Source organism: Ricinus communis, chromosome 10, assembly GCF_019578655.1.
Source record: "Ricinus communis isolate WT05 ecotype wild-type chromosome 10, ASM1957865v1, whole genome shotgun sequence".
NCBI classification, from domain to species: Eukaryota; Viridiplantae; Streptophyta; class Magnoliopsida; order Malpighiales; family Euphorbiaceae; genus Ricinus; species Ricinus communis.
In genome coordinates, this window is record NC_063265.1 from 2,525,602 (window position 1) to 2,549,485 (window position 23,884).

Consider the following 23,884-nt stretch of genomic DNA (forward strand, 5'->3'; position numbering starts at 1 on the left):
CTGTTTAGTAGAAAGATGAATATTCCTTGCTTATTATCAGATAATCACTTATTCACAAACCTCGTGTGGGGTGAACGACCGCCGTTCATCAGGGCTTCGGTTCCCTGCTCCCCTATCATCAAGTCACCAAAATTTTCTGGTTCACTCCAGTATTCCCTACTTGTTTGACTGTTGCTAGGTGAATAGTTTTCATTCTTATCTCATGGAAAACCCTTTTCGCTCCTCTGAGCATCGACCCAGGAAGAATCAATTCTAGACTTATTAAGAATCTATGGTTAGTGACAGTAGAGCGGAATGAGAAGTTGAACTAACTAGTCAAGATAGAAAGATATGAGGAAGGAAATAGTTTTTATTTTCCATCTACCCTTTTTGCTTCTCTTAGCCTTATCCTCCTTTAGGGGTATTTTAGTGATAGGTTCTATAGGGACTAGACGATTCTATTTGGTCAAATATCTAGCAACAAACTCCTATCTTCATTTTATTACAGTATTAATCTGCCTGTTTAGGATTTTAAATCTGATAACTTTTAGACTAGTTACTTAGATTTGCATGCTATAGTGGTTGTTTAGAGGATTTACCATAAAGATGATAAATTGTGGGCAAACTGATGAATTTGCTAATATTTATTTAATATATAGTATGTTTAAGGCTTATCAAATTCTTTTTATTTTTTATTATTTATATGGCAATGATAATTCAATGGATTTCACATTTATTCTTACTTCTGTTTAAGTTTGTCACAACCCCATCTGTGGGCCCGTGACTGGCACTAGGGAATGGGTAGGCGTAAGACCACCGAATCCCGTAGTGAGCCTAACACTCACTGACTTAAATAAATCTCATCTTATTTAATATTATCGATTCCACAATTTCGCAACCATTAAATATACACAATTAATTCGGTCTGCTAGAAGAATTAGGCTAGACTCAAAACTACAAAGCATTACAACTGATACATTTACTATTTCAACTGTGGAGAATCTAAGATTTTACAAATTAACATACCAAATCAAATACACCACCCGATGATGAAGGAGTCGGGATACTAGATAAGGGTCACGGGAAGACTAACAGTCACGGATCTGAAAAACAGTAAAATTGAGACTGTCAGTATCGAGAGTGAGTTAAAATCATATATCTAAAAACAGTTGCAATCACTTTAATAATACATTTATTTAATTTGAAATAAATACTAAGTCATACAAAAATAAACTTGTCATGTCATGCTTGAATAAAATAATTTTCACACACAACGGGACGGAATACTTCAGTAGAACCCTAATCCCAATACTAACATCTCGACCAATCTCAATATTGACATCTCGACTAGCCTCAACTCTAACATCCCGACTAATCTCATTCCAACAAGACTAGCGCCTAGAGAGCGAAGCTCGACCAGGGTCCTTAACTCAAGTTCGGTCACTTAATGTTCGCTATCAGCCTTAGCCTTTCGGCTCTCTTATTCCAATAAGACTGGCGCCCAGAGAGCGAAGCTCGACCAGAGACCTTACCTCCAGTCTGGTCATTTAGGTATCCAAATAAGCCAGCGCCCAGAGAGCAATACTCGACCAGGGACCTTTACTCCGGCAAACACATTCTACTAAGCCTAGAGAGCGATGCTCGACCAGGGCAAGTCCTAATCTTTTCTTTTTAAATTTACCTATTTACCCATTTTCATCACTCTCGGATTTATACCGGAACACTCATCAAATTCTTATGTTCTACTGTCGTCCCATCCCGAGCCATCATGCAATGATAAGGGAGAACATACATAAATAGTAATTAAAAAGCATAATACATATGAATAATAATTAAATAATTAAACTTGCAATCAATTAATCACGATAACTATTTAAAATTGTGCATGACACGTGCATAACAAATATATGACTTTAACTCACAGCTTTGGCGACCTCTTAGCTCTGCTCTGGTGCTTCAGGTGGAGCGAGCCGAACTGACAGATCATCTAATCACGGAAAATAATTAATCAATAGTGCTGAAACAATTGATCATTAACCCTAGGTCTAGATTCCTAGGACTGACTGTCTAAGAATCTCGACTCGGAAGAATTCTACCGAGAATCCGGCAGAACCTCCTCTAAAACACAAACGTTTACCCCTGTAAAACGGGTCTAGGACCTGCCAGAAAAACACTACAAATATTCAACAATTTAATATAACAGGAGTCGGGTCCCTAAGACTTCACTATTTTTCCCGACTCCCCCACACAGCACAGAATCACGACTATGGCAGGCAGTCTGACAAACAATTATTTTAACACACAAATATTTTCTAATACACAACACAATTCAATAGACACATTATTAAATCAAAGAATTCCAAAATCAACGGGCCAGAGAAAATTACCGAGATGCTTGATCGCTCGGTCGACTCTCCCCCAGCCGCCAGAGTCCGATCGACGATCCGAACACACCAATGAACTCAAAACGACGCACTGATGATGATCCCTGCTTCCAATTTTCTGATCCGACCCCAATCATCCGGAGAGCTTTGCGGACGATCTCGACCGTTGATTTGCAAACGAAGTCCGGTCGCCACGAAACCGGTGCCACTGTGAAGCTTGAGCTGAGGAGAGTCGGGATATGTCCTCCGATCATCCATCATCCGCCGGAGCTCGCCGGAAAAGCCTGAAAACGCGGCTGCCACCTACTTTCTCTCTCCACCGCGAACTTCCATCTCCGGCCACCATTCACGTAGCCGCTGCCGCCAAAAGGAAGCTCTCGCCAAGAGGAGCAGATTGCCACCAGAATCAGCGGCTACCGTCGCTGGAATCACACGCATGGCGGCAAGGAAGTTTCAGCTGCCTTCCTCCTCGCGTTGTACGCCAGTATAGCATCAGCGCCCCGACGATCGGCCACCTACCGGACGACGGACACCATCTTCTTCCTCTTCCCGTACTTCTTTCTCTCTCCCCGATTCTTCTTTTCTTTTCTTCTTCTCCATATCGATATTTAGTCCCTAAAGTTATCTTTCTTACCTTTTGGTCCCTCAACTTTTTTAATTATAACAATTTTACCCTGTAAAATTTCTAATTAACTCCTAAACTTTTCTTTAGCCTTTCAATTAAGCCTCTAACTGATTAATTTGGGCTAAATTAGAATTATTAAAAATATATAATTACATATATACCCTTGCCGACACATTTATTTACAAAAATAACAAACATACAAATTTCTATTAAACCCCCATAATAATAAAAATATTCTTTTAATCCTCATTCCAAAATAAATTTCCAATTTAGTCTTAACACAATTAATTTAATTAATTAATTTTTTCCAACTTAAAATTTAATACCACTAGCTAATTAAAATATCCATTTTTCCCAAAAATTCTTTTAAAGAAACATCCTTTACAAAATTCTTCCATGATTTTCCAATATATATAATTTTATTTATATATATACTATATATATATTTGGAAAAAATTTGAATAACCAAAATATAATTATTTCTCAAATAATTTCCTTAATTAATTTCTTAAAAATTCAAACTAATAGGATATAGAAAATAACTCCTTATTTATCTAGCATTAAAATTCCATTTAATTCATTCCAACTAAACCAAATAAAAATAAAATAAAATAAAATTAATTTAAATAAAAACTCATTATTAATCATTATTAATATAATCATTATTAAGAGAAAAATTCTGAGTATTACAAAGTTATAGTAACTATTGCCTGAAATATCCGCTTTCTCATGTTTAAACTTGAATCCACTATTCTATCATTTGTTTGTCTATTTCATTTATTTTAACCCCTCTCTAATTGATTTTTGTCCTTTTTTACATGTATAATCATTGGTTGGAGCGTAATCAGACTCAGTTTTGCTAAAAAATCCAAAAAAATCACCAAAGGATTGAACTTGTAGCCTAAAGGAGCCATAATGGATCTTATGCTTTTGCCATGATTACATCATTCTTACTTAGAATTAATATGCTTGTTTAGGATTTTAAATCTAAAAACTTTTAGACTAATTGCTTAGATTTACATGCTATGATGATTGTTTAAAAGATTTGCCATAAAGATGATAAATTAAAACCATTGTTCTATTAAAATATAATTTGCCAAGAATATGATAAATTATGGACGAGCTGATGAATCTGCCAATCTTTATTTAATATCTAGTATGTTTAGGGCTTATCAAATTTTTTATATTTTTTATTATTTATATGGCGTGATAATTCAATGGATTTCACATATGTTCTTGCTTTTGTTTAAGTTACAGTAACTATCATCTGAAATATCTGCTTTCTCATGTTTAGACCCAAATCCCTTATTCTATTGTTTGTTTGTCTATTTCATCTATTTTGACCCCTCTCTAATTGATTTTTTTGTCCTCTTTTATATTATGATTGTTGTTTAGGGCATTATTGGACTCAGTTTTGCTGAAAAATTCGAAAACAAATCACTAGAGAATCGAATCTATAGCCCGAATGAGCCACAGAGCCGATCGGCTTAAGGTACAACCGTCGGTTGTTCATAATTTACTCGCCCATTTTGCGCAATTTCAATAGTTTTTGACCATTTTTAGCTAGCCTTCTTTTTATACTTATTTTTTAGTTTTAGGATGTAATTTTGTCATTTTCTTACTTTTTGCTTTTTGGTTTTGTACATATGTAATTTGTAAAGTAGTGACAAATAACTGCTTGATGGGTGATTATTAACTAAAAATAACTCACATAGATTTAGGTCTAAAATTGGACTTTAGCATGAAATCTGTAATCCATTAGGTTAAAAAGATGATAAATTGAACCTAATTTTTTGAGTTTGTATTTATTTCATTTTGAAAAAGGTTGAGATACCTAATATATATTTAATATATACTTTTTTTTTTATTAAACATATACCTTTTGCTATTATTTTTTTATTTTATAAATATTTAGCATTATTTTAAAATTTTTAAAATAGTTGCAAACACTATAATCTTGACCAAATTATTCATTTAAATTTTAATATTGAAAGAAATTGATATTTCATATCACTAGTATTTAAATATAAACATAATTAAATACTTTATTTTAGTGTATGCCAAAAGTATACTAGGTGTATACATTTTTTTTCAATATATACCCAACATATACTTTTCCTTTTCACCTTCTAGCAATTAGTCTATGATATTCTCAATATATCTCCAAATTCTTAAATCAACAAATTACTTCTTAAATTATTTATTATTGATTGATTACTAATATCACAAAATCAAACAAAATACAATAATATTTCATAAAAATTAATATATTTCAGAGTTTGTATCTGTCAAGAGTATATCGAACATATACATATGGTTTTAAAGTATATCCAATAAATACCTTTCTTCATCTTATCGAAATTTTTTTTCTTTTTCAGATCTGATATTTAAAACACATATTTAAATGCTTAAATTAGTAAAATAATTTTTAGATTTATATTTATTCACCTTTGTTATCTCAAAATCAACCGAATGCACAATATTTCACAAAAGCTAATTTCACATTGTTGAATTTGGAATTTAAAAGAAAATTCAAAATTTATCTTTTTTAATATTTGTTTGCTAAAAATGATGTTTTTGATGTTGAATCACTTCTGAAATCAACCCTATTGGTCGGTTTCTTGTGTTAATCAATCACCACAATTTGTTTTTGGTATTTAATCTTAGAATCTTCCATTTTTTACTTACTTAACTTTGTGTTTTCTTCTTGATTTTTTTTAAAGAAAACAAGATGAAGTGTTTTTGTAAATAAAAATTCAGTTTTAAGACAGTTTTGTTGTCAGAATTTGTTGGAGTGTATTTTTATATTTAATGTGTTTGCGGCATTTATGTAAAAATCTCAAAAATAAATTGAAGATGAATTTGATACAGAATAACAAGTTTAAAATTTAAGTTGTTAATTTTCAATTTTCAATTTAATCCGTAGTAATTAATTGTACAAGAACTAAAGGTGGTTCTAAATGCGTTCACATGGAGCAACTTGCATATTAGACTAAACCTCAACTTAAATAGTATCTAACCCTAACAATTCTTGTCAATTCAATCAAAGATTTCAGTTAGTTCTTTCCAATTTAGTCAAAGATATCAAGTTTATTTAGCATCTTCATTTCTTTGTTTAAAACAAAACACGAGGGAAGTTTGAAACCAATAATTAATCAATGTTCTTTTGGCAAATTATTCCAAGTTCTAATGCTGATCGCCTACTTTGATAGAACCAGAAAGGTACATTAAACCAATTAGTAGACTTCCCACCTTACCAAAATACCAACTAAAGGAAAAGAAAATCCACTGACAAGATATCTTTTTGAAATGTATTTATATATATTATATATATGAATGGCAGTCATTTAACATTGCTGAGGTGTTTTATAAACCTGAAATCTTGCCAAAAAGCTTTGGCTCAAAAATTGACTGTCAAACTTGAAAGCAATCTGATTCTGACCAAATTAACCCATAACAACAGCAAAATGTTAAAATAAAAATCAGATCACATCAAATCCAGAAAAAGAGAGGATGGACTCGGTACATGAAACTCAGATATGCTTGAGGGAAATAAATCCGCATTGACGAGGCCAGAAAACTGCCATCAGCGTTGCAGATTTCAGTGCTTTAAAAAGCCCTCGACAGCCTTCAGGTGGAGGAAGGTGTGAAATTGTCTGCACCAACAGAGAGAGAAAGAAGAATGCAGAAAATACACAAAAAGACATAAGCAAGCTAGAGTCAATCTTTATCAATGATGAGTGTCAAAAATCAAACATGAATATGCTAAACATACAACACTTTCCCCAGCTATAACTGTACATGTCACCTATCTATTTATCAACCTTGGTGGTTAGAAAGATGGACTACACTAACTACATCCCCGACAAACGAACCACTACACCAAATGTTTCTTCAACCGCTAGTCCGAGGCAATTACATGATACCGAGATTAACATTAACATTCCTACGTAAGCATATGGAAGTCCCTAATGTTACTTTACATTCATAAGTGACCCACGTCAACTGCTTCCCATATTTATTAGCATGTATACAACATTAAATGGCTTTTTTCCTTCCTTCCACCCTCTGCCAGCTATACCAACAAACAAAAAGGATTAGAATGTGAAAAAGAACAACAGCTTTGCATCTTCTTCCTCTAGAATGGTAAGCAGTCTGCAGCCTTAAACCGCTTATCATGCTCGCCTAGATGCTGATTTTCGTACTTTATGCTTCCATTGGCTCTGCATTTGGTAAGAGTAGAATCAAAATATGATATATTTCCTCAACACAGATCATCAACACATAATACATAATACATAAACAAAGTGCAAGGTAAGAGGCAAGTACAAGAGGCTCATCATCCGATAATTCAGCATCGCCTGCATAGGAAGAATTTGATTTCGTTCGAGGTTTCTTCAAATTTTTAGGAGTAGGCCCATTGGCGTCTGCATCTTGATCCCCTTTAGAGTCTGATTTGGTTTTATCAACCCCCTCCGCATCCTGATCCCCTGGAGAGTCTGATTTGTCTTTATCAACTCCGTCTGCATCTTGATCCCCTTGAGAGTCAGATTTGTCTCTATTAACTTCCTCCGCATCTTGATGCCCTTCAGAGTTTGATTTATCTTTTTCATAAACTTCCTCTGCATCTTGATCCCCTTCAGAGTCTGATTTGTGTTTATTAACTTCCTCCCGTAAGGCTTCATTTGATTCATCTTCTTCTCGTTCTTCTAAATGAGATCTCTCCACTGCATCATCTTTTTGAGCATCTTCCAATCTAGTATCAGCATCTGCAAAAACTCTGCCGTCAGAATTGGATTTCTTTTCCCCATCAGATTCTTCTGATTGATTTTGGTTGTTCAGTGCATCTCCTAATTGTATTCCTCCAGAAGCTGATGTTACTTCCTTATCAGAATCATCCATAATTGTCACGTTTTCTGTAACCCTCTCGGAATCTTCTTCTTGAGAATCACCTGGAAATAGAGAGATCAGTACAAAGAACCAACAATAAAACATAATTATGCTCATGTGATGCATGTGCGAGTTTGAACATCCAGAGCAAAATGCGAGAACTTGTATCCCAAACGAAAAGGAAACAACCACTATCTTGCGCTCCTTTTTGAAGCAGAATGTATAACAACTAACAAACACAAGTTCAATGATATAATTCGCCCAACTAAGCCTTTATCCAAACATGTTGATGCTGACTATATGATTCTGTTCTCCACTCCATTTAACAGCCAGATTTTCACTAAGATCTAAGGTCAAAACTACACTTTATAGTGGGTGTAGGGGTTTACATTGATAAATATAATTTCAACATCAACTCAGATAAGTCTTGTATAGTTGTATTTAGATCTTTAGTAAGAAAATAAGAATCTGTGAAATTTATTTAGTATTGCACAAAAAGCAGAAACTTCAAATATTAACAGTTTGTAACATCTGATACTAATTTCAGAACTAAAAGGACACTTTACCTAGTTTTTTGTCATCTCCTTTAAAATCCTCAGCAGTTTCAGGATTTGACACATCGGAATCATCTTTATCCTCCAGTTCTTTCTGTCCGCGTTTTAAGTTTTTCTTAGGAGTTCTTTTCCCTTTAACACTGGGGAGGAAAAAGGAACGATCAACCAAAAGTGTCATTGAGAACCACAGGTACAAGTAGATGAAAACGTTTCCTACTCACATCTTTTCTGATTTCTTACTCCGACTCAAATTATCAGAACTTCTATTTTTTGGTGCAGGTGATCTGCAAACAGTAGGACAAAAAAAATTATGCAAGAACTAAAGGAATTTAGAGAGAAATAGCAACCATTCTACCATAGTAAAGAGATTATCCGATGGAGAAACATAGCATCACAGCAGATTTTCAATTTCAGTAGTATGATTTAAATTCTTCATTAGAAAGCAATACTTACGCTTTTGTTGACTGGGAATGCTTCAATGATTTAGACTTCTGAAATGAGCAAAATGAAAAATGAAATGTCACTGCTGGTTGGCTTAAACAGAAATGAAGTATTCAATTGTTTAACGGAAAAATACTTCAGAAAAAAAAAAAAAACTATACCTTCATTGGTTTGCGACCATTGTCAGCGAGCTCCCAGCGTTCTTTTTCTAAACGAAGTACTTCTATGTCTCCATCATCATATAATATCTGCACTATGTAGCAAAAGTTGCTCAAAATTGAAAAACACTAATCAAGTACAGAGAGAAACAGACAGAAAAGAGCAGTATACCACATGTTTCCTTTTGATAGGATCATAAGACTTGACTGTGCCTTCATAAAACCTGTTAACAGAAAAAAGATAATGAGGCAATTATTCTAAATGGGGAGAAATGAACTTTAAGATTTTTGTTAATAAAATAGCAAATGTAAATGTTTTCAACAGTTTAGGTTTTTTTTCTTTTTTTTTTTGAGGAGACAACTTTAGTAGTATTTAAACTTAGCAACAGCACAAACCCACATCAAACCAACCCCACCACATATATCTGGAATTTGAGCATCTTCTTAGTTGTACAGACAAATATTAGCAAATTTAAGCACCTTGACAAAGAGCAATTGAATTAAAAGGATCTACAGGAACGGAGCAAAGCTCTAAGCCATTCAAAGAAAGAGTACAGTTTCATAAGCACAAAGCAGAGATCAAAAATAAAAAAGACTGGCACATCAACTGAAGTGCATAACCAAAAGAAACAAAGGCGCGAAAGGAAAGCGAAGTTTTTGTCATCATAAGCTTGAGCCGAAGAAGAGAAGAGGGAAGATCAAGAGAATGCTCACTGCTTATCCATGGGCCACCAGACTTTTATCTTATAACCAATTAATTCTTCAATATCAACTCCACTTTTCTTGGTTGTGCACTGGAAATGAAAATGAAGCAGGAAAAATCATATGTTAGCAAGGCAACTATGCAGAGCATCAGTGTGTAATCAATGAAGAAAAACAGCTATAAAAAAATGAAAAGGAAAACATTAAATATGGCAAAAAGACATTGAAATAACCACGCTTATGAATGAAGTAGAACAGGAGATTAATTTACACCATAAAACAAGAAAAAAGAAAAAAATAGCTGGGAACATTCAAGACTGTTCAAAACCAGTTATAAGAGCTCAACTACCTCCAAAACAAATAAGGGACTATTAATTGCAATCCCAATATATTCAGCCTACTCAAACAAGTTTCACCAGAATTATACTAAAAGCAGATAGTCATCAGGAAAAGTAACAAGAAACAACAAATGGGCCATGGCTGTTGAAATAAATTTGGAACTAAACAATATAATCACAAAACAATAAAGTTAAATTATTGTTCTTTTGAAAGTGAAAAAGAAAAGAAGAAAGCGTCAACTGCATGTTATTTTGCTGCAAAGTAAAATAGTTTTTGGCAACCAGAAACTAATCCAAATTTCAAAACCGCTTCAAGTATACAAATAAACAGAATGCAAATGTAAAAAGTATGTTATTGTCCACACGAGATAACATCAGAAAGTTGTGTGGTTGTAGCATGAAAAATGAAAAGGGGTCTCAGGAAAAATACACAGCCATATATAATGAGAAAGCCAGATAATGTCAATTAAAAAACCGTGTGAAGATGTTAACCTTTGCCAATCCAGAAATGCTTCTTCTTTTTCGCTTCTTCATGCTTCCAGTTGACAACTTGAAGTCATTCTTATCAGTGTCCCCTAAGATAGTAGACTTCTACAGCAGAAGTAATAAGGAGGTGAAATATTCAGACAATTAACAACCACAAGGTGATAAATGAATGACTGCCTCTAAGCAAAAGACGAATAGAATAGCATACCTCTAAATTATCATCATTTTCTTCAGTTAGATCTTTACCATTGTGACCCAGATCAGAGCTTCTACCTTTAATTTTTGACGTGAAAACTAACTTCTTTCCAATACACGACGCCAACAAGTCAGACTTGTTGCTTTGCACTGTTCGTGTTGGGGTAGCCTTTTTGCCCTTTGAATCAGGGCTTGAATCATCAGCTAAAGCACTAAAAGGAGCTGTTAAACTGCTTGAGGACAATCTATGAGTAGATGATCTTCGTCGTTTAGGTACTGGAACAGATTCTACATCAGTAGGCTTTCTTTTTTTAACTTTTTGATCCTCTGGTTCTGACTCTGCTTTCTCACTTGCAAAATGTCTGTGACCATTGCTCGACTCAAACTTGCTAGGTAGCTCCATATTATCCAAATTGATCTCCCTCACCATCTTCAATATATCGACATCACTGCCAGCATTTTTGGTTTTAGCTGATAAAAGCTTGTTCTTTGTACCTTTCCCACTCTTGGTGCCCTGTGATTTTATCTGCTTTATTATTTTCCCAAGAGGCACCTCATTTGCTTCTTTTTCAATATCTTGCAGAACCTCATCATCACCAATATCTGAACTAATCTGATGTCATTCCGGAGAGGATTCATTAAGTTAGTGAAATATGCAAGTGGCACAATAATCACAAAATAATTTTGCATTGCTAAATGAGTCAGGAGGAGTCCGCATACTTTTCCATCAGTTTCCACCTTGAGTGATTCCAATTGGGTCAAGATATTCTCATCACCCAGCCATGTTTTTTCTCCAGTTTCCTATCAAGAACACATGCAATAGCACTAATATACACAATATTCAACTAAAGATAGGCAACATACAAAACTATAAGATATGTGACTAACAGTAACAGTAAAGCTAGATGATGTGAAAATAAAAAACAGACAGCACCATAACAAAATTAGCCAGTCTACCAGATCTATAGCAGATACTTGAGAATTTCTACACCATGATTTTGATACCATTTACATTTAATAGAAGAGAGGAAGTTCAGGCCAAACCAAAAATACCAGAGAGTCATCCCCTTCTTTCTTCTCATATGATTTGTAAAGAATTGGAGGCAAGGGAGCTGATGAAGCCAAAATTTGTATGTCTTCCTTTTGAGCTAACCGCTTGGTGATTGACAGCCCAAGTTCAGATATTGCATGTGAGTTCTGTGAATAACAATCAATACAGACATAAGCTTGGTGATATTCATTTCGTTAAGAAGTGTGTCGATTTTTTTCTTATTTTGTTGGCATGGTTCTCTTCAACTTCCACATAATTATGTCTGAATAAAAGAACAAATGCTAAGTTGACTTGTTCACAACCTTCGACTTTGCTGCATCAACTACGTCTTCGGAACACTTGATACTTTGAAAAATAGAAACTATTGCAGATATTATCTCCTTCTCCTTATTTGTGGTAGATTCTGACTTGACATCTTCATCTTTATGCACAAGAACAGAAAGCATCAAGTGCAATTGCCTAAAATATACACAATAGAACCAGTGTTATTTCCTATGCTAATTTCTGTTTTCTTCTCAATGCAATTTTATTAGCTTTAACTAATGAAACTACACCATAGAAACCAAATCCAAACCACCTAAAAGGGGCAATTAGCTATACCGATAAACTGGTTCAAATGCTTTAACATCCTTGCAGTCGTCTATGTTAGGACATGAATGATGAGCAAGGGCATGGACCAAATATGGCAGAAGGTCTTCGGCATATGCTGCGGAGGTATTTGCATCACTTTGTACAGAGAGTTGACGTGCCTTTGCTTGGTAATGCACTTGAACAATATCAGCAAGATTCTGTTTCTCCTGCCATTGGAAACAAAATACAAATTCCACAAGAAAAGAAATCTGTAAGTTTCACCTTCAGAGCAAGCATGATATGCACTTGATTTAGCCATTGATATAAATAAGTTTGAAGAAATCATTTCTGGACATACCTCTTCAAAGTCGAGGAGCTTAAATGCAGTTATATTAAATAAGAATGCACAAGCATACTTCACATCCAAAAGCCGGTCTTTTATATATTGATGAACTTTGCTCAGGAATAGTTTCCTAGCTTGGGGGAAAGCAATCTACCAAAGGGAGAGAAAGTTTTGGAAGAGGATTACTTAACAACAAAAATAAACACTCACTTGCTAATGGTCCCAGAAAAGTATAAACTAGGTTAAGGACAATTTTTAAAGGACTTCACCTCTGGTGTCCTTAAAGTTAAATGGAAGACATCAATAGGAATTTTGTGATCCCAGTGTTTTGATAGGCGGAGAACTGCCTTTGCAGAAGCAAGCCTCATATGGGCCTTATCAACTGAACTGTAGATAAGACAAACTTGTACGTGAAATGTCAAACTCAATAAAAGAACAATACAAAAATATAGCAATAAAAGCAATTTACAAATTAGAAAAAAGATAGTAGTAAAGCAATGAACATAAGACCTCGATTCTATATCTTCTGATATTTCTCCAAACAGAAGCACATTCCTTAATATATCCAGAAGGCCTTTAATATTAGGACGAAGTTGTGCATCTTTAACAGGCAAGTAGCTCTTGACCAGCGTCTTAATCCCATATATCTGCAGGTAAATATCAGTAGAGTGTTTAACTTCTGTTTGGGTAATGTGAAAGGGAAAGGAAGGGACAGTCATCTAGAGATGGGTAGAAGAATAGTGAAGTGTTAGTACTCCTATATAAATTTGCCTTAGTGAGAGAGGGTAGGGATGCAAAAGAAGGCACTTTACACTGCATGGTTGGTTAGAAAATGAAAAGAAGCAACGTAATATGCTAATTTTATGGCGTGACAACTATAGCCTCGAAGGAGAAGTTCAGAAAGAAAATTGTTATTTTTTAGAGAAAGGGTATCTCAGATTTTCAAATTGAAAACAAGGCAGCAATCAGTTAAACATTAGATAAATTAACACATTTCATTAAAGCCCAACTTAATTTAGCTCCCCTACACAACTGGAGGCTAAGGATTGTCAGGGTTTTGAAGGAAAATTAAGGTAGGAACTTCTCCTCCTTTTCTCATCCATCTCCCAAAGAAAGTTAAGTGCTAACGCCACTTTCCTTATCCTCTACATCATGCAGCATATAAAAGATCTAGGAGTACAGTGTCAAAAAAGAATATTGATACTTCATGTCTAAGATTTAATACGATTAAGAATAAACAGACTAAGTTTTAATATGATTAAGAATAAACACACTAAGTTTTAATACAATTAAGAATAAACAGACTAATTCTTAATACGATTAAGAATAAACAGACTTCCCCTTAATAACCAACCTTCAATAAACATAGTTCACTTCTACCATCCCAGTTTGCTTTTGTACTTTCTTCTGCTTTCTGCAACAAAGAAGCAGAGTTACTTACTAAACTAACTTCATCAGGTCATATATGGGAAGTATTTACACAACAGAAAAGGATCTTTGAAGGCATACACTGCTAGATTTAAGAATCTTGCTTTTTATGAACTCTTCAATTTCACCTTCTCTAGTTTCAAACACTGCCATTGCAGTCTCTGCTATGCATCCTAGAGATTGAAGTACAGCAGGTAAATGTCTCTTCTCCTCCAGCATGTCTACAAGTCTCTGAAAATCAAGCAATAAACATCAAGCATCTGCAAAGCCACAAAACTTAATATTTCCAATGATGATCATGCATAGAAGGATAAAATACAAGGACTAAAATAACCTTATACAAAACAGAAAGGGACTTTAGCCCATCGTCCTTTGTAATTGCTGCTAGGGCATGCACAGCATATTTGGCCTGTCTTCGACTACCTTCCAAGCAGAGCCTTTCTAATATAAGGTCAATCGAACTGCAGGCAAGCAATAAGAAGAGTATGAGCAAGTTTACAAAGAACTGACTATAAAGTGTCAAAATATCAAGAGCTGCACCTTGATGACACTGCAAGCTGTTCTCGGATGGTACCACCAGCTTTTGCCAAAATGTGCAAAGCGCCTTCTTTTATTATCTCATTATCATCTTTCAGAAAACTCACTAATTCTTCTTCAGCCCCACTAAGTAGCATTGGACTGAATCGTGCAAGAAGCTGAACATTTACAGGCGTGGATTTGCAATTATTTAAAGAAAAGATTGAAAAAAATCAGATAATACTACATATAGTCCAAGTTTATGGTGACAACATATACTAGAGCTTCCATTTAGAAAATAATAAATAATAAATACATGAAACACGCGTGAAAAAAGAATGCATACACAGTAGTAGAGTAAAAGTTCACAACACAAATGATGCAATTACAAACCGACCTCATAGGAATATATCAAAGACCAGGCAACATGGGGCATAGTCACTGATCAATATTTGCATCGTAAATGAAATGCAGGGAGTAAGGACAACAAGTTCTTACCACCAGAATATCCATGCAAGACTGAATTAATTGTGTATTTCCAGTAGATTTATGTGTAGCAGCCTCTGCCAGAATTTCTTTCACATGCTCCTTGTTGAAAAGTAAATAAGAGCACTTCACGGAGAAATTGCTTAGAAAGTCATAAAGCCGGTGTTTCTCACCAAGTATTTTCAGCAAATCCTCCTGCAGAGAGAAAGATTTTTATGTTGAAAAAAATTTCCATGAAAGGGAAATGCAGTATGCAGTTTCATCACCAACACACTACAAAAGCATGAGCAAGCTTGATTTAAAAATTCAATCAGTCTTTCAATCATCAAATTAAGTTCATGATGTCTGCATATCCTTGGCCCACTATAAAGACAACAGCATTCAGTTGAGGCAAATACTCATTTCAATTCTCTTTTCTCCCTTCTATGGGATTTGATAAATGATTTTGGATTCTTGTCAATACCAAAGAAACACAATTTCATTCAGAGTTAAAAAAAAATACATATTCACCTATAAACATACTAGTGACAAACTGCTGTATCTATTGGGACAGTGATCAAACCACCTAGTTGCAGTAGTCTACAATAATTAACTTGTAGAACATAGAATTGTTAGATACTGTTAACGTATATGTTTATGTATAGCTACCTATGGTATAAATATATAAGAAAGGATAAAAAAAAAACAATGTATACCAAGTCCAATTTAACTAGACTACCTAAATAATTTAAACATAAATTAATTGAAAAAGAAATGTAGAAACATTATCTCTATTTTTTAAAGAGTATTGAGATATAGAGAGGGTAGCAGTAATTGAACCATCTGAGGCATTACCAATGAGTTGCTCAAGGTAATGGTTTGATGTTAATAGTTCTATAAGGGATTGTGCAGCTGATGTCGACAATAGTAATGCAGCTATGATCATGAGAGATGATGCCTTTATGATAACAATAATGGGTTGCTGGTGAAGTATGGATCATATTAATAGGGGAAAAGCCTAGATGTGTTAGCATAAAAAAAAGGTGATACTAAATCACAGAAGACGGGGTGGTGCTTCCTCCAGATATAACCATCATAATGGCAGTTATAGTGGGTAAGGGATTTGAGGAGAGCCAACATGGACGTGATCATCTTGGGTGCGAAACATACAATAACACAGTCCAGAAAATTTAGGCCTTCAATTCCATAAGATCCAATTCTCATTGCCAATATGATAAGATAACTTTCAGACTTACACCCCAAAATACAAGAACTAAAATATATTCACACCCCAAATACAAGAATCATTCAAAACTGTGCATGAGGTTTTCATCTACACTTCTATGTACGTATTCAAAGAAACATTTGCACCACTCAAAATCTTATCGCTTACCCGACTAGTGCAAGCTTGATGGAAATTAGTATTTGCGTCAAGGAGATTTGTTAATATCTTCCAGATATTGATATCTTTCAACTGATCAAGTATCAGAAAATTCTCCTCAGCCTTAGCAGGCTCAGCAAATGAGCGAGACATGATCCGAAAACAAAACAGAACTTTTTTTTGGATCTCAGGAGCATCTCCATCCTGTATTCAGACATGAAATATGTATTTTAGTTTTGATATCCTTAACTCAACTCTTTTTACCTCATTCGAATAATTTCATCTCCACCTGATGCATCTGCCTTAGGAATATATATCTCTGCATCTCTTGTTGTAACCTGCAAACCAAGAGGAAGACCCCTGAAAATGAGTGCATAATCCATCAAATATATAAAATTGAAAGGAGGGCGATCAACTGTCAGAAACAGTTGCCTGATGTCAATTGATCATTTCCAATATACCTTTGCTTCTGCTCCAGTATCCTCTCGAGAGCTTTTACCTCAACTTTGTCAAATACAGAGAACACTCTGACCCAAAGTTTAACTCTATCATTGACTGAGAACTCCATTGGGAACATTGACCCACAGAGAACAGATTCAATTGTGTCTGATCTGCAGAGCAGATTGACATATTAGGAACATGTTCAACCAATATGTAGAGAAAAGATTAAATATTTTCTCGGGCCCAATTTGTATTAACTGATCTCAACAATTCTGCTGATGCACCGATACATACTGCCAGTAAGTTTCATTTGAAAAGAATAAATGAATAACAGCTAGCAAACCAAGATGTCTTACCTGAAATCTCTATCATAAAAACATCTCAAAATCTTCCCAGGAATCCAATCAAAATCACCTGCACTGATTGAGCCTCCAGAAGACTTTATACAATAGATCCTGAATACCTCTGCCAGTCTCTCCATGGTATATCTCTTAACAAGTAGCTAAAAAAAAGATATACATTGAAAATTATGTATGGCATCTAGCAGATAACTAAGGAACAATTTTCCACACTTCAACTAAGAGAAAAAGCATACATACAGATTTGTCTCGAAGGCGTTCCACAACTAATTTTATAGTTTCAACTGGGATGGAATCCAGGGCATGACATGCCACGTCACAGATCACATCAACAACTTGTTTTCGGACATTTTCGTCATAGTCCAATAATCGGTCGCATAGGGCAGCTGGATAACAACAAACTAGATCATGACAAAGATAGATCACATATAAAAATTTGTAAAAATCATTCAACATGCTTACAGATGATTTGAGAAGCCTCAGCTCGATAAGGATTTGACAGCAGACAACTTTTGACACGTTCCACAGCAGACATTCGGACCTCTACTCCTCTATCAGTCAACCTTTTCAAAAACTCAGAAAAGATTGGCTGAAAGGCTTCGTGGATGGCAGAGCCCGGCAGAGAAAACAGATCTCCAACTAGCCGCACAGCTTTTAAGCGAATATCCAGCTGATCTGTCTGCAATTAGAAAAATTTATATTCTAAGAAACAATTCATTGTACATCAACATCATAAACTTATACAGTAGTAAGAACCACATAAGACTAAAGTAAGTATGCAAATGACATTATCCTACTTCAGCGAATGAAGCCCAAAAAAATTTGAAATGTTAATCCATATGTTATAATCTAAAAAAGGCATAATAAACTAATGCTCGCATGAGATGCTGACAAACTCATTTTGGCAGAAAATATCAAAATATTTAAGAGACTAAGAACCAGATTAATATTGGCTAGATGCAAAGTCAAATACAGAACTGTGGGACATTGAATCTGCAATTACCAATAGTTCTCCTGTGAGGTATGGTATGACTCCTGATAAGATCTGAGGAGCGCAACGGTAGACATCATATATGACTTCATGATGGTCAATTTGACTATTAGCCGACCTGTTATCTCCTGAGATTGATGATACAAGGAACTGTTTTATTCCAGGTTCAAGTTTTCCAGCACCCTGCTCTATCACATTCATGGCAAGTCTCCGTGCAGCTGAAGAAATATCCTGGAATTTTAGGGTTCACAAAATCAGCTACTTCTAGAGCAATACAATAACAGCTACATTAACAAGACAGCAGGGGGAAAGTGCTAATAAACACAGAGAACAAAAAATTGCATAGAATAACAAAAAGAGAGGTACTTACGCTTCTATCTCGACCTAATACAGACAAAACAATAAATAGAAGATCTTCCCGGACATCCTCACTTTCTTCTATGAGAACAGCCATTATTGTTTTCATTGATGACAATACACTGTCCTGGTGATCATCACTGCACAAATGGAAATTTTTAAATTAATAGTAATTAAGCTGTAAAAGAAATTAGTATATTCAGGAAAAAAACCATAAACAAAAATAACATAAAACAAACAGCTGTATTAGTATTTTTGTTTTCCAATTATAAGTGGCTGTATGAAGGAATTTTCAGAATCCATATATTGCATAACTAGAAATAGGGAAACCAAACATAAAGCCAACCAGTCATGACATGTGCATGCATGTCTATGCTGAGAGAGTGTGTGTGTGTCTATATCTGTGTTTAGTAAAAGAGATAGATGGAGTTCAATTTAATAACTGTTTGGGTTTTCAATCTAGATCTATCCTCTCTGCCAACCCAAATAACAAATATGTGAATCAATTACATTATGATTTGATATACACACCCTCCAGAAATTTAATGACAATAACAATATAAATGATAATGTTCAACTTGATTTTTAAATGAGCCAAATTTCAACATTGTTGCAGTTGGTTTAGTTTGGCTCATTTAGAAAATTATCCAAGCCTAGACCAAAAGATTTTACAGCTTAGAAAGAGAACCAAAAATAGCATGAGATGCTCAGATAGGTGTTGCAAAAACAAGAGGGTAAGGTACCATTGCTACAATTACGTTAACAACAACATAGAAGTAAATTGCAATATAAAACAAACCTGGCAACAGTAAAAAATGTACTGAACATTGTATTCACCAGATCATCACATTCCAGATCCAACATCACAACACATGACCTATACTTGGCAAGAGTCTCCAAAATAACAACTCTCCTACCAAATGATGGACCGCTAGTATCACTTAACCCGCTAAAAGTTCCTACAATCAAGTGAAAAATATCCTGCAGAAAGATATAGCCCAATCAGGTAGAATAAAGTAGTAAATTTGATATCATATAAAAGTACATCAAATGAGCTCCATTAATCAGTTGAGCCTCGTATATAAATATGCACCTTTAAAATATCGTCACTGTAAGGAGCTTCAGGTGCAGTAATGCGGGTTATCTCACAAATACACGTTGCAACTAGAAGCTTAACATCCCTATCTTGATGCTTCAGCAGTTCTGGTTTCACAATTGCATTAAGAAATGGCTGCATTGACTCCAACACTGTAGCTGATGGCGATTGATCCATCTCAGGAAGACATGCAGCAGCTTGCTGCAGGCAAAGAAAAATTTAGCAAGTATATAAACAAGAACAACATACCCAATATTGCACCTTAATTCTAGAAATTCAAGCACAAGCATCAACAATATTGCAACTATCATGAAGTATTACTCTTAGCCCACCTATGATAATGAGTACAGCAAAACAGTGTCGTGACCACAGACCCAATAAGACACATAATCACGAAATGTAGAAAAATTCACAACAGACAATTACCTAAAGATAAAAAAATAAAAATAATAAAAAGGAAAAAATGGTCCTAGACGACAAAAATATGAATATCAGATATTAAAGATGGGATGAGTGAAAATAAAAAAGAAGCCTGGTTTCAGTCCCAGCAGCTTTGGGACATAGAGAAACAAAACTAATGTTCATTTAACTGGTAAATTCAGGTTATTTCAGTTGCAAAAAGATATGAGTGAAAATAAACGTAGCCTAAATCTTATGCAGCTTAGCAAGATTAATTTGTTGGAATAGATGAAAGGAGGGAGGGACACTATGCATAAAGACTTAGTTTCAACAGATGTAGCCATTTAAGTCACATGGAAGAAATATAGCATAAGGCACAAGAAAGGAGATGTAATCATTAGGTGGCTCTTTGACCATGGTTACTGTTCACTCATAAAAGTAAGTATACATGCATTGCTTTGAGAACCAACCAGCTTCGAGCCAATAAATACTAATCTTTTAACACAATGGTTGAGAATAAATTTTACTCACATACCTCAAACTTAGCACTTAATTTTTTTTTTTTAATGCAGCAACTAGTATATACTCAATATGTGGCACAAAAATACAAAACTTATAGATTCCAAATTTTAGTAAAAATTTATAGATATCTTTTAATAAATTTAAACAACAACACAAGCCAGGCAGAATCTTTCCTGAATTCTAACGAGGCAGTCTATGAAAGCTATTTTATTGTAAGACATGCAAACTGGACCCCAAAAACAAAATAAGTGCTTTTTCTTTACTTTTTTTTTTTAACTCTAGATTACAGGCCATTGATAGATGTTTTGGCAGATCACCCTTTAAACTGCGAACAACTAGAAGCAGAACCGACCTCAATATACAAACAAAATTTTAGATTTGGTGATTTTATGCAAGAATTGGATTTATGCTACTATGCTTAAAGTTAAATGCTAAGCTGAGTCGCCATGGATGATATTTACCTGTGATGAACAACAACAGTCAAATTTTTCTACACCCAGTTGCTAACAAAGTATCTACTAATATCACATTGAGTAATTGCAATGAAGATTCTGTTTAATTATAGGTCTCCACAAAGAGATAAAGTGATTGTACAGTAAAAAATAAGTTCAATGTCTCTAAACTCCATTTTCTTTTATTTCAGAACTTTTCCCCCAATATAAACCATTAAACGCCTCCAAGGCCACCCCATCCCAGGCCTAATGAAACCCTACCTTTTCACTTAAAGCCCTACATTGCCTCCTAGAACCCTAAGAACTACACACAAGTAGTAAAAATTCATGTCTTTTAAAATTGTATAAGTTCACCACTATGGATGTCCTTCCCCAACATCAAATCCACCCCAAAAGAAGAAAGTATTTTTCTTTGAAAAAAGAAAAATGAATGAAAGCAGCTAATACTTCAAAATTTTGAATCTTGACAGAGTATTAGTTTATCTTAACAGGATTTCAAAAATTAACCTAATTGTACTCCATAAATCCATTTGACTCCGTTCCATTTATCCCTTTTATCTACAAACCCTAGAAAGAACATTAAGTATTACAAAAGAAACCCTAATTTAATCAAATTTCATTAATTATAAACAATATAACCTCCAAAAAGCAACTAGCTTCTCCAAACATCATGTTTTGACCCTAAAAACCAAACCGAAACATCAAATTTCCATCCTTTCAAGCTTAAAAACTAACAATTCAGCTTCAACTTATAGCAACAGCAAAAACACAGACAAAAAACAAGCAAGCAAGAAAATTCAAGAAGAAAGGTTAAGAATTTGAAGCAAAGAAGTAAAAAATGCGTACCTTTAAGAGCTTAACAAGAGCATCTTTGGTAGAAGGAGGGTTCTCGAGCTTCGATCCCACCTCCTTGAGCTGTTCTTCAAGCTTTAGTGCCATTAATCCGACGTCGTCTCTTCGCTACTTTATCCGCTCATGGATTTTTTTTTTTTCTTCTTTTTTTTTTCTTTCCGGGTATCTATAAGGTTAATTAAAAGCGAAAGCTAGTGTAGTAAGATAGAAGAAGAAGCTGGGTTTTGTTTCGTCTTTGTTTTTGTTTTTTTTTTTTATTTTATTTTATTTTAATTTTCAGTTTTTATAATATAATGTAATGTGTGTGAACAAAACAGGTGTGGGTTGGGTTTTCGAACAACGCCGCGAAATGAACTCCAAATGCGAGTGAAATCCACTTTAAATGCCTTCCTATTTTGACTTCTGAGATTATGAGAGCGTGAGTGGGTGCGCGCGTGGAGTTTGAGGGTCTTTCTGTTTTCTCTTTTTTTCAGCTATGGATTGTTGCTCTTTATTTTAGTTGATTTACGGAGTTAGCTCATAATTTTATTTTTCTCAAGGGAAAAGTTGTAACACACAAATTATATAAATTTTGGCTCCATTCTCTCCCTTTTTTAATATGCCAGTTGCTTAAGCAACGTGTAACCTTATAATGGGTCTTGGGCTCATCCCCGATATTGTTTTTGAGCTATACTTTGGTAGTACTTGTTTACGTGTAATTCTTTTCTATAATCCTACAATCTCACGTAATTATATTGACGGTTTCTCAATTTTGAGCAATGTATTACGAGCGTCCTTAAATTTTAATTTATATTATAAAATTTCTTAAATTTTAATTGGAGTGTCCCTTAATCCCCTACCATCAATCTCTAGTTAAAAGACAAATAGAAATACTAGGCGACATGCTATCTATACTATTTTGGCCATATTATTCATCAATTCACACATAAGTGGGTCTTATTTTTTTTTATTTTCCTTTTCTCTCTATTAAAATAGAAAATTGTATTACAAAATTAAAAAAGTAAATCTGAAGAATATTACCATCGCTGCCATCAACATCTCCATCAGAAACGCAACAATAACAACACCACTACCACCACTAGAAAATTACAACACACATTTTCAGATATATTTGACAAACATTCATGAGCTTGCATATGTTAAGGGATGGAATGAAAGTTGCAGAACCATGATTTGCAGAAGTTATTATACCAGAATAATCATGTAAAGTATTAGAATAATGATGACCGTATCTTCTCCTTTTAAAGCCCAATCAACTGCAACCGAGGAAAAAAAACAACTTTCTTTCTACTCTTTTTTTATCGCTCTCCTTTCTTTAACCTTTCTATTGCTTTCTATTCTTCTTCTGAATAGAGATGAGGTGATGGCAATAACGAGGCGACAGTAATAGATTTGTAAAGATTAGATTCTTTGCTCAAAAGAAGAAGTTAGATTAGTAGAGATTAAATTTATTCAAACTTTTAGGAAATTGATTAGAAAGAATTTTAATTCGCTAAATTTGAAGAATTTCTCAATTTTTGTTCTTCTTTTTTGTTCAATCTTTGTTTTTTTAATCCCTAAATGAGATGGTCGTTAGCTGCGGTGGTGGTGTTACTGTTGCTAAAAGTGGCTTGAAATATGGAAGGAGTTGAGGTGTAAAGTTTAATTTGAGTTGTATTTCTTTTTTTCAATTACAAATAGATTATGCCACGTCAACTTTCTATCCATCAATTAAATAGAAATAGACGGTAGGGAGTTTAGTGATACTCTAATTAAAATTTAAAGAGTTTAATAGTGATACCAATTAAAATTTAAGGATAATTATGATATGTAATCCAGAATTGAGGGAAAGTATTTACCCTATAATCTCAATCCCTAACCTTAGTTTGGCACTTAACAATATCTTTCTTACCTTTAGGTTATCTTAGTC

At 34.4% G+C, this 23,884-nt stretch overlaps 1 protein-coding gene and 1 long non-coding RNA gene across 5 annotated transcripts; both read right to left on the reverse strand.

Moving 5' to 3' along the window:
• Positions 1–828: 828 nt before the first annotated feature.
• Positions 829–2,831, reverse strand: LOC107262394. Its single transcript, XR_001536255.2, has 3 exons — positions 2,367–2,831; positions 1,902–1,966; positions 829–1,082 (listed from the first exon to the last, which is right to left on the reverse strand). It is a non-coding gene; the product is annotated as an uncharacterized LOC107262394 (long non-coding RNA).
• Positions 2,832–6,694: 3,863 nt separating this feature from the next.
• On the reverse strand, positions 6,695–22,370 carry LOC8261747 (sister chromatid cohesion protein PDS5 homolog A). Of its 4 annotated transcripts, none has more exons than XM_015727915.2 (33): positions 21,970–22,370; positions 19,748–19,951; positions 19,454–19,635; positions 18,668–18,794; positions 18,310–18,528; positions 17,769–17,985; positions 17,547–17,692; positions 17,304–17,449; positions 16,968–17,117; positions 16,796–16,844; positions 16,519–16,710; positions 15,159–15,341; positions 14,685–14,839; positions 14,479–14,605; positions 14,226–14,375; positions 14,071–14,130; positions 13,227–13,363; positions 12,986–13,103; positions 12,732–12,866; positions 12,404–12,600; positions 12,106–12,262; positions 11,797–11,949; positions 11,473–11,553; positions 10,766–11,365; positions 10,564–10,659; positions 9,746–9,825; positions 9,204–9,255; positions 9,035–9,121; positions 8,886–8,923; positions 8,654–8,716; positions 8,445–8,572; positions 7,318–7,940; positions 6,695–7,211 (listed from the first exon to the last, which is right to left on the reverse strand). In XM_015727915.2, the coding sequence occupies exons 1-33, from the start codon at positions 22,060–22,062 to the stop codon at positions 7,164–7,166; spliced, it is 5,193 nt and encodes a 1,730-aa protein (XP_015583401.1). In that variant the 5' UTR covers positions 22,063–22,370; the 3' UTR covers positions 6,695–7,163. The 4 variants fall into 4 exon arrangements, with proteins under 4 accessions (XP_015583401.1, XP_015583403.1, XP_015583400.1 ...); XM_015727917.3 differs by having other exon boundaries at positions 11,806–11,949; positions 21,970–22,368; XM_015727914.3 differs by having other exon boundaries at positions 10,564–10,662; positions 21,970–22,367.
• Positions 22,371–23,884: the final 1,514 nt, after the last annotated feature.